Below are 11,412 nucleotides of genomic sequence, written 5' to 3' on the forward strand. Positions count from 1 at the left end.
GTCTCAATGAGATCTCCCCTCATTCTTCTAAACTCTAACGAGTACAAGCCTAGTTTATTCAGCCTCTCCTCATAGCTCAACCCCCTCAACTCCGGTATCAGCCTAGTAAACCTCCTCTGCACTCCCTCCAAGGCCAATAGTTATTAATTTTGGACGTTTAACCTCTTGAGAACCATGTGAAATTAAAATAAAAAATGACAAGAAGGTCATTTAAAAAAAACTACTGCAGGTCAGGAAATGGATGAGGTTGTATGATTCTTAAATTTCAAAAGCTATTTAAGATACGGACTTATTAAACTATCTGGTCTTATTTGCTCTCAAATTTGCTGATGTATCCTGAGTTTAACTTTCAGAAGAATCTTAAATACTCATTTGTAAATGGATAAAATCAGGAAGGGTTTGAGATACCAGCAATCAGATTGCTCCCAGGAGACATTGTGAGTGCGGGAAGTAAACCCAATCTGGAACGTCACTTTGGACCACTGACGTTGTCCCGGTTTTGCGACAATTTGGGTGATTCCCAGCCTGTGCAACTCAAAGTGAACAACGTCAGGCAAACAACATGTCTTCACTGCCTGCCGATTACAATTACCAAAAACTGGACGAAAAGCTCACGGGTGTGGAGAAGAGAAAATGGAGCATCGCTGTGCTGATTTTGGGATTTGTAGCTATTGCAGAAATCTGTGTAACTTGCTACTTTTTCTGCTATTTCACGGATCAGATCGAGCAGGTAAGAACAACACCCAAATCATTGCAGTGACTGTAAAATATATCACATACACTAACTTTTGATGTATTATTGTCACATGTATTAGTGAAAAGTATTGGATCTCAGGCGTTCCCTGTGCGGTTATAAACTCTGTGGTTGGTAACTTCAGACTCGCTCCGTGGAAGCAAGTGAAACTTATAAGAGAGGCATCGAAGTAGAACCAGACATTTTTCAGCACTCTCGCTATTTCCTGTTTGGAAAGTACTATTTAAAAATAAGTTTTTTAATCCTGCTTGAATGTCTGTACAAAGGCAGGAATCGAATATCCGCCTGCAGAACAGAGTATCTGCAAACTAATTATATTAAAGCTTAAAATTACCATAACTTGGCCAAAGCGAAAGCAAGATCTTCTCGATTGCGTCATGCGAATTATAGACGCCCTTCGAGAGAGATGGATTCGGGGAATTCCGATTCTTTGAACTCCTTTCCTGTTTGGCACAATCCACGATCTCCGCAGGCAAACAACATTGTGATCAGGACAGTTAAAATTACAAGAGAAAGCTGAGTTAAAGAGAAATCTGCTCGCGTCAAACAATCCTGGCTCCAAAACGTGTAATTCCAGTTGGTACAGTGAAATTCACACCCGCACAATTTCAGCTTCTACACACCTACGGGTAACCGCAGAGTGTACAGAATTAACAATCTCTTCACACCGATATTCAGACGCAGCTTTAGCTTCAGCCTGGGTACAACGAGATACATTCGCAGTCATAATTACAGCGATGTAGGCATGGTTACACCGCGTACAGTAAAAGAGCACGCACACTTCCCTCAATTTTAGAGTAAAACCCATGTAACCAGACACCATCATCTCCTGAAATCATAACTCCGTTAAAATCAGTTAGATAGCCAGTAAAACCCCCGGATGCTGGCAGTTTGAAATAAAAACAGAAAATACTGAAGATGTCATAAGGACTGGAAAAGTTCATCGTTTCCCTGTCCAGAGAAGCTACCAGACTTGCTGGGTCTTGCCAGCATTTTCTGTTTTTTGAAATATCCAGTACTTATAAGTGGCAGCATGGTGGCGCAGTGTTTAGCACTGCTACCTCACATCACTAGGAACACACGTTCGATTCCTGGTTTGGGTCACTGTGTGGAGTTTGCACATTCTCCTCATGTCTGTGTGGGTTTCCTCCCAATGCTCCAGTTTCGTTCCATAGTTTGAAAGACGTGCTGATTAGGTGCATTGGCCATGCTAAATTCTCCGTCAATTATCTGAACAGGCACCTGAGTGTGGTGACGAGGGGATTTTCACAGTAACTTCATTGCAGTGCTGTTAATGTACACCTGCTTATGACATTAATAAATAAACTTTAAAACTTTTGCATATGGTAGCTGATAAACTTGTATTTGCTTCTTATTTATCATATTTTTTCTGCCCATACTCTAAAGTTATGGTTTTCATATGCCATTTCCTGCTCTACCATCACATTGCTACTCAACAGATTTATTTTCAGTGTCAAATAAGTTCCACTTGCTAAGGAACGCACTTAAAGTAACTTCAATTACTTTAGCATTGAATAACTTTCCCTGGGCTGATTCTGAGGAACGAGTCAAAATGGTTTTTTCTGTGGTTCTGGGTGAGCAGGTGAATTTGCTGTTCATTTGTGACCACATGTGGTTTTGGTGGCTCATCTCAATATAAGGACTTGTGTTTATTCATTGAATCCGTGCTGCTATTTTTATTCCTATCATTTTATGTTTTATTTGTCGGGTTATTTTTTAATCTTTAAATTTCTTTTTCCTTTCTTCTGGTTGATTGGTGGAAAAAACATCTTTCAAATTTGAATTTATAAAGTACCTTTCAGGACATTTCAAAGTTCCTGACATATAACACATTGTTTAAATCATTCACTGTTGTTCTGTGGACAAATGCAGCAACAAATTTGCACAACGTAAAGCCCCACACAAAGAAACAAAATGAAAAAGGAATCGGTCTATATTTTTGGTGGTTTTAATTCTGGGAAGTGCATCTCCCCCTCTACTATTGACTGGGATTTTTAACATCCCATATAACATGGAGAGGTTCTTGATTTAACATTCAATATAAAGGATGTACTTAAGATAATGCAGTACTGCCTCAACATTGCACCAAAATATCAGTATGAATTATGTGGTAAAGCACTAGAATGGGATTTGGACCTAACATTTTCCTTTAGAAACCTACCAGATAAGCCAGGATAGCATAGTGTCAGACAGCATCCATCTGCTAGGAGGAATGATTGACCTGAGGAGGAAAATCATTTGTGGTTTCGCTCCTGAACAATACCTAGTGACACTTTGGGAATTCACACTTGAGTGGTGAATGTGTTGTGTAAGCATTTTGGCAAGTTGATTTTGATGCCTTTATAATTGAATGTTTAGTCAAGTTCATTATTTGATTTTAGATATAATAAGAATGGCTAACTAGGTGAGGTTCAAGAGGGTCACCAAGTTTTCCAAGCACCAGCTACCATCATCTTGAAAGAAGGCAAGAGAAAAAAATATATAATAAATTAATCATTTCTATTTTATAAACAGATGCAGCAGAAATTGAATTCTAATAGTTATCCAGAGCGATGTCTTCAGTACCTGAATTTGTACATTGATGATTTGGGAAAGAGTGAAGTGGCTGTTGAAGATTTTGTTTGTCATAATTGGCTCAAGAAAATTAAGTTTCTAACAAACCAGGTAACTGCTTGATTTTCAGCCTTGTTGTTTGGGCGCCTATTTTGTTAAGAAAAATATACTTTCTCTTTGAAGCCAGTTAATATTAAATTAATACAGTTAATGTTAAATACATGGCTAAAAGGTCCAAGGGGAGAAGTAACAAAAATATTTGTTTCTCTTGGGCCTTTGAGGTAAAATATTCCCAGGCGCCACTGCTGATGCTGGGGCAGGAAAGATTTAGGATGTTGGCCAAAAACCTGCTTCAAAAGGTGAGTTTGGAAAAGAGAAAGACCAGATTGCATGAATGTTAAAGGTGATAGAGTTATTAGAAAATAGGTAGAAAAGGCTTGCAAATTGTGTCAGGAGTGGAGGAATCATAGAATCATAAAATCTGTACAGTGCAAAAGGTGGCCATTCAGCCCATTGCTCTGTACCGACAACAACCCAGACCTGATCCCCCCCCCCCCCCCCCCCCCCCCCATAACCCCACGTATTTACCCTGCTAATCCCCATGACACTAATGGTCAATTTTACATAGCAATCCACCTAACTTGCACATCTTTAGACTTGATGTCGAAACCACAGGGAGGATTTTGCAGTGGTGGAATCAATCATCATGATGGATAAACATTTGTTTCACATCTTTAATTGCCAAAAATCACAAGTTCCTACTGGAACATTACAAAGTAAATGTGACATATGTTAACACAGATATTGCAATGGTATACAATCATTTTTATGAATGTAAGTTTAATTTAGCAACAACAAATTGCATTTGGAATATTAATAACACTGCTGTACTCATCAGAAGTACATTATTGAACTATTGTCTTAAGATGGCAAAAAAACATGAATTGGTTTAATAGAATTCAAGATAAAAATTAGGGCTGTTACCTGATTTTCAGTTTCATCAGTTGCTGTCCCTGGAGTGTTCTTCCCCTCTCCTCATTGAACCATTGTTGGTCAGAGTGCTTGATAGTGAGGCATATGCCAGGCAATAAGGGAACAGCTAGTGATGGAATTTAAAGATACTGCTATTACATCCCTTGAATGGATCTATTCTGAATTTATCTCACTCAGCACAGTAATTATGCCATCTGTGATTATGTCTGTCTGTTCAGAAACTATGGGTTCTGAACCTTCGCATGTTTGTGTATTTGACATGGTTTTTGCCTGTCTCACCATCTAATATGTCAGTCTAAAATCACAAAGCAATTATAGATAAGGAAAGCCATTTGGCCCATTTTAATTCTGCCATCCAGACAAATTCTAAAGCTTATGCTTAATAACACCCATAACAATGTATGTCCTTCATGCAAAACATCTGTTTTTCTATGCAATGTAAGCTTTATGTACTCATGAATTAAATATTAATTGCAGTCATGTTTTCAGAATAATCTGAGTTGGTCCACTAAGGTACAACCTACTTCATGTAATCACTCTGCTGAGTCCTTTAGTCAAGATAGTTACTTAAGAAAAGTTAAAATATTCTGTGTCTTTTTTAATTTGTGTACACTTTGGAACACAAAAATCTCCTTAAAATGTTCATTGTATTTCATTGTTTTTCAGCGTCTGCAATCTGATGTGAGGAATTTAATATACAAGGAATTGGAAGGTGAGGTTTACTGAAAAGAGACATAGTTGTTCATTTCAATATTGAAGGTGTTCAGTAGACTGTCAGGCAGTCTGTCTGAGATGTCTGAGGATTAATTAGACTGCTGAAGTCTGGGTTTCACCTGTTTATTTTCCCTTTCCGTTTGAACAATCCATCGGAGCACACCTAAACAGAACTGAATTAATCTTCCTTCTTTGTCTATGTTTGGAAGTGCCTAAGCTCTGTCCAGGTTATTTCACTATTAAGCTGAGACTTGGAGTTCCCCATGTATTGAGGGAGCAACAAATAACTATTCTGACAAGTAATATGTTAATTGTCAACACATTGCTGAGTTGCAAAACAGATGTGTAGTAATTGTGTTAAGCTAATGCCTCTAGATTCTGTGACTTTTCAGTGAAGGAGTATGAAAATAATATTCTAACAAAATTTATTTTCTTTTAGCACACAATGCAACATCCCTGAGTCCTGATAAACCAGCTATCCATTTAATTGCACAGCACCGAAACAAGCCCCCAAAGGATGGTAAGCAATGCTTATATCAAACAATTCCATTGCTTTCATGGAAAAGCATTTCTCAACCAAAATATACAACTCAAAACTTTCACTCCCTACATTTACTGATCTGAACTAATTGAATATGATATTCACCACCTCACTTTCAGGTAGAGTTCCCATTATTGGTTATATAAACTCTAATTAAAAGTCTCTTTGGAATTTTAAAGTTTCTCAGTTTTTCAAAAGATCCATTTACTAGGGATAGGGTGACAATGGAATTCCATTTTGTTTTTTCACTTCTAGACTCTCGCCGGAGTTCCACCGCCCCGCCCAACACAGAATTGGAATGGGCAAGGGATGGACAACGGAAATGTCCGTTGACCTCGGATGGGAATTTCCAGTCTCACTCGAGTGAGGCCATAAAGTCCCGCCCTCTGAGTTTGAAGCTGGAATGATGGAATTTAAGTTTTTCTGTGCTAGCTAAGAGCCATCTGTGAAATTTCCTAGTGAGTGTGAGCATACATTAAAAAGCTATTAATAGAACAAAGAAAATTACAGCATAGGAACAGGCCCTTCGGCCCTCCAAGCCTGCGCCGACCATGCTGCCCAACTTCACTAAAACCCCCTACCCTTCCCGGGACTATATCCCTTCATTGCCATCCTATTCATGTACTTGTCAAGACTCCCCTTAAAATTCACTACTGTATCCGCTTCCACTACCTTCTCTGGCAATGAGTTCCAGGCACCTACTACTCTGTGTAAAAAAAAAAGTCTGCCTCGTACATCTCCTTTAAACCTTGCCCCTCGCACCTTAAACCTATGCCCCCTAGTAATTGACTCTTCCATCCTGGGAAAAATCTTCTGACTATCCAATCTGTCCACGCATCTCATAATCTTGTAGACTTCTATCAGGTCTCCCCTCAACCTCCATTGCTCCAATGAGAACAAACCAAGTTTTTCCAACCTCTCCTCATAGCTAATGTCCTCCATACCAGGCAACATCCTGGTAACTTGTTTCTGTACCCTCTCCAAAGCCTTCACATCTTTCTGGTAGTGTGGCAAACAGAATTGAACACTATATTCCAAGTGCAGCCTAACTAAGGTTCTATAAAGCTGCAACATGACTTGCCAATTTTTAAACTCAATACCACTCAATTGCCCCTTTATTGGCAATTGCACCCCAATACTAGAAGGATGGCTGATGTGAAAAATGATAAATACTAGTGCAAGAGGTGCTCTTTTTAAAATAGGGGTTAAGGTAATTGAAATAACAAATTATTACCAATAGTGCTTCTCATTTCACCCTAAGTGTCAGGTGAGAGTTCTTAGGTTCTCTTTTAGCCTGAACACTAAGCCAGACTTCATTTATGGCCTAGTGCTCTGTTTGAAACTGTTGTGGCACAATGATGGTTTTCTTAATGATGTCTGAGGGACTGTGTTCGCTCTTGGTGGACCAAACCTAGTCCACCTATAACCTGCATTTCATGGAAGTTTCATGCAAACAATCATAATTTTCTATTCTAGTGACTGAGAATCATAAACACTGCGTGGGTGGGATTTTACAGCCTCGCTCATCCCAAAATCATAAGATCCTGCCCAAGGTCAACGGACCTTTCCATGGTCCACCCCCTACCTGCTCTGATTCCCATGGTGGTTGGGACGGTTATATTCCAGCCCCTATCTTTAGGCATGATAGTAAGATTCTGTCAGTGATTCTCTCAGTTTCTCTTGCTTCAGTTGGAGGATAAAAACTGGAGGTGGTTTTCTCTCAACATTCATAAACATCAATACAAATGCCTCGGTAGGGTCTACTGTTTTGACAGTGTTATGGGTTTCCACTATCATTACAAATACTTTCTACTTCAGTTGAGGCTTTCTCCACTGATTGAAAGTATTTGCAAATTCCAAACAAAAAAAAGCACAACAGAAAAAGTAAGAGTTGAAAAAGGAAAGAGGATTATATAAAAGCTGCTGGACTATCCACCATGCCTCATGTACCAGTTGAAGTTTGATAACTTGCGTTATTGATGGCACAGAGAACTTGAGGGGTGCCATGGGTATCATCCTTACCTCCAAGCTAGAAGCTCTGGATTCAGTTCCACTTGAGGAGGCCTGGCCTGTTTGTAATGTAGCCGGACAGATTATCAGCATATATTCATTAATCGAGGGATTGAGTTTAGGAGTCAGGAGATAATGCTGCAACTTTATAAGACCCTTGTCAGACCCCACTTGGAGTACTGTGCGCAGTTCTGGTCACCTCACTACAGGAAGGATGTGGAAGCTATTGGGAGGGTGCAGAGGAGATTTACAAGGATGTTGCCTGGATTGGGAGGCATGCCTTATGAAGATAGGTTGAGGGAGCTAGGTCTCTTCTCCCTGGAGAGACGAAGGTTGAGAGGCGACCTGATAGAGGTTTATAAGATGTTGCGAGGAATAGATAGGGTGGATTCTCGGAGGCTATTTCCCAGGGCTGAAATGGTCGCTACGAAAGGACACAGGTTTAAGGTGCTGGGAAGCAAGTACAGAGATGTTAGCGGTAAGTTTTTCACGGTAAGTTTTTCACTGAGGGTGGTGAGTGAGTGGTATCGGCTGCCATCGGTGGTGGTAGAGGTGAACTCGCTGGGGTCTTTTAAAAGACTTCTGGATGAGTATATGGGATTTAATGGGATTGGGAGTTACAGATAGTTCTATGGCCTGGTAGGTATGGATGTGATCGGTGCAACTTGTGGGCCGAAGGGCCTGTTTGTGCTGTAGTGTTCTCTGTTCTATGTTCTATAAATTCTTCCAAATGCCTGATGGTAGGTATTAAGAGTTTCCTGGTCATGGACCAATCCGGTGGAGGGTTGCTAGTGCCCTCTTCGGACATGGTATGAGGAGGAGGATCTATGGCACAGGGTGAATTGGCAGCTTTATTTAGATTCAGGATTGAAAATCTAAACTTTGGAATTTCTTTTCAGTGTAGGTGGCTCTGTAAAGAGCTGTTCAGGCATGCACAGGATGCACTATCATTCCCCAAAGCTAGGCAGACCTGGTTTGAGCACCCATAGAGAAAGATTGGCAAAATGTCTGAGAATGTATGTTCTAAAAGTTGTATTGCATTTCGAATTTGTCTCATTTCTGTAGCATGCTTCTGTGTGACACCTAACGAATATATAAAAAGACAAAGCAGCCTCCAGGAAAATACAATACTGAAGACAGACTTTGGTCAACTTCTTAAATAACCTGCGTATGAATTCACCCAATGTTTCCATAACGATTGGAGCTGAAGGGATAAGGGAATAGGTGTGATTTGGGCTACTTGCACAGCGTGGCTGGTCAATGCTGGCATGGACTGTTAGGCTGACTGACTTGTTCCTGTGTTATAACTTCTAAATGTTTCTTTTGCAGTTTATTAATAGGGACATATAGTATAAAAGCAAAAAGGTTATGTTAAATTTGGTTGAACCAGTGTTCTAACACAGTTGGAGTACTGCATCTAGTTTTGGGTGCCACAATCTAGGAAAAAGTATTAGAGAGAGTGCGGGAAAGATGATTGAGCATAATCACAGGGATGAGGCACTTCTGTTATGTAAATAGATTGGAGAATTGGGACTGTTTTCTTTGGAACTAAAGAAGGTTGAGAGGGGATTTGATAGAGGTTTCAAACTCAAGAGGGGGCTGAGTAGATAGGGATAAACTGTTCCCAATGGAGGAAGGATCAAGAACAAGAGGGCACAGACTTAAGATAATGGGCAAAAGAAGCAATGGTGACACGAGGAGAAACCTTTTCTTGTAGTGAATAATTGGAATCTGGAAAGTGCTGCCCAACTGTGTGTGGTGGAGGCAGGTTCAGTTGAGGCATTTGAGGAAATTGGATTGCTATCTGAAAAGGAACAATGCAAGATTACTGGGAGGTGGGGGAATGGCCCTAGGTACTTTGCTCCCATGGTGAGCTGGTACAGACATGACAATCTGAATGGCCACCTTCCATGCTGTAACAATTTTGTGTGGAGTCTCAATCCCTCAGAAGAAATTTAATGTTGTAGATCTAAACTTGATTTTAGTTTTTCTGTCTTTCTCTTGTATCTCTTCCTTAATTCCGTGTGAAAGCCCCAATGTTTATTTTGCTTCATGTATAATGATTTACATGTAATTTACATTTCCTGGTTTTTCACTTTCAAGATTGCATTCTGCATGTCTGAGTAGGGATTGGTTGCTGAGTCTTTGTGTTACAGTCACTATGGATCCCCTGTAGGAGGTACGCATTGGATCAGATGGCAGATGACTGGGCATCTCCACAGACAGGCTAGCCAAAAGTTCAGGTGCACTAGTACACAAGGTGAAAAGTGAATGCTGTCTTCTGCAAATTTTGGGCCATTGTTACACAATGTAATGCTCCCGTCCTTTAAGATTATGCATCTTCTGACTTGTTGTGAGCAATATCACAGAAGAATTGTTGGTATCATTTTTTTAAAAAAGATACGTTTAATTCCATATTTTCAAATTTTCTTGGCAGAGCCATCTTACTTTACTCGGGTAAAAGGACATGATGTACTCTACTGGAATGACAGGAAAGGACTTGCAATACGTCAGGGTGCCATTAAATACCATCGTGGAGAGATTACCATTCCCAAGGATGGTATCTATTATATCTACTCCCAAGTTTATTTCTGGCATGTACAGAAACCAGACGGAAAGGATCAACAATATAATCTCTTTCTGCAGTACCTTTACAGGATGTCGATGAATTATTATGAGCCTATTCTTTTAATGAAAGCTATTTTCACCAAATGTTGGTCAAAAGATTCCAAGTATGATGTGTACACAAGTTTTCAAGGAGCCCTTTTTGAACTGCAGCAAGGGGACAGACTATTTATAAAAGTAACAAATGCAAGTGCTGTAAATGTTAATGAGGAGGCAACATATTTTGGTGCTTTCTTGATTTTTTAAATGTAATGATTAAGCCTGTGATTGCATCAGTCTAACATGAAATTCTGTAGCTCAGCATGCAACTGATATTAAGAATCAGCTATGAGCTGGGATTTTCTGGCCCTTCCCACAGGTGGAATCTTCCAGTCCTGCTGAAGCAAACACCCCCTGTCGCCCCCCTCCCCCACTGCGGGTTCCCTGGTGGTGCAGCCAGCAAGCAACGCAAATGGCCATTGACTTTAGTGGGCCAATGGCAGACTGCCTCTGCTGCCAGAAAACACGCTGTGGGGGGTGGCGGAAATACCTGGCCATGGTGCCAGATCTGCCATTTCCCATAAAAGCATGATTATAGCCTTGCGTGCAGAAATAGGTACAGTATTTTAAAATTTTAATATCCCTAAAATTTTCCCCACTAGTAGCAAAATTGTGATGTGGAGATGCCAGCGCTGGATTGAGGTATGCAGAGTGAGAAGTCTCAACACCAGGTTAAAGTCCAACAGGTTTATTTGGTAGCACAAGCCACAAGCTTTTGGAGCATGGCCCCTTCATCAGGTGAGTGGGAGTTCTGTTCACAAACAAGGTATATATAGATACAAACTCAATTTACAAAATGATGATTGGAATGCAAGTCTTTACAGTAATCAAGTCTTAAATGTAAAGACAATATGAGTGGAGAGAGGGTTAAGCACAGGTTAAAGCGATGTGTATTGTCTCCAGCCAGGACAGTTGATGAGATTTTGCAAGCCCAGGCAAGTCGTAGGAGTTACAGATAGTGTGACATGAATCCAAGATCCCAGTTGAGATTGTCCTCGTGTGTGGAACTTGGCTATCAGTTTTTGCTTAGCAATTCTGCGTTGTCGTGTGTCATGAAGACCACCTTGGAGAATGCTTATCTGAAGATCAGAGGCTGAATGCCTTGACTGCTGAAGGGTTCCCAAACAGGAAGAGAACACTCCTGCCTGGTGACTGTTGAGTG

The 11,412-nt window shown here is 40.3% G+C and overlaps 1 protein-coding gene across 1 annotated transcript; it reads left to right on the plus strand.

Annotated features, from left to right (window-relative positions):
* Positions 1-490: 490 nt before the first annotated feature.
* LOC145342241 (tumor necrosis factor ligand superfamily member 10-like) lies at positions 491-10,940 on the plus strand. Its single transcript, XM_080187635.1, has 5 exons — positions 491-730; positions 3,290-3,439; positions 4,988-5,033; positions 5,475-5,555; positions 10,024-10,940. Exons 1-5 carry the CDS (start codon positions 563-565, stop codon positions 10,455-10,457), a joined length of 879 nt encoding a protein of 292 aa, XP_080043761.1. The 5' UTR covers positions 491-562; the 3' UTR covers positions 10,458-10,940.
* The last annotated feature ends 472 nt before the right edge of the window (positions 10,941-11,412 follow it).

Source organism: Carcharhinus amblyrhynchos, chromosome 4 (assembly GCF_965287045.1).
Source record: "Carcharhinus amblyrhynchos chromosome 4, sCarAmb.v2.hapA, whole genome shotgun sequence".
In the NCBI taxonomy this organism is placed as follows: Eukaryota; Metazoa; Chordata; class Chondrichthyes; order Carcharhiniformes; family Carcharhinidae; genus Carcharhinus; species Carcharhinus amblyrhynchos.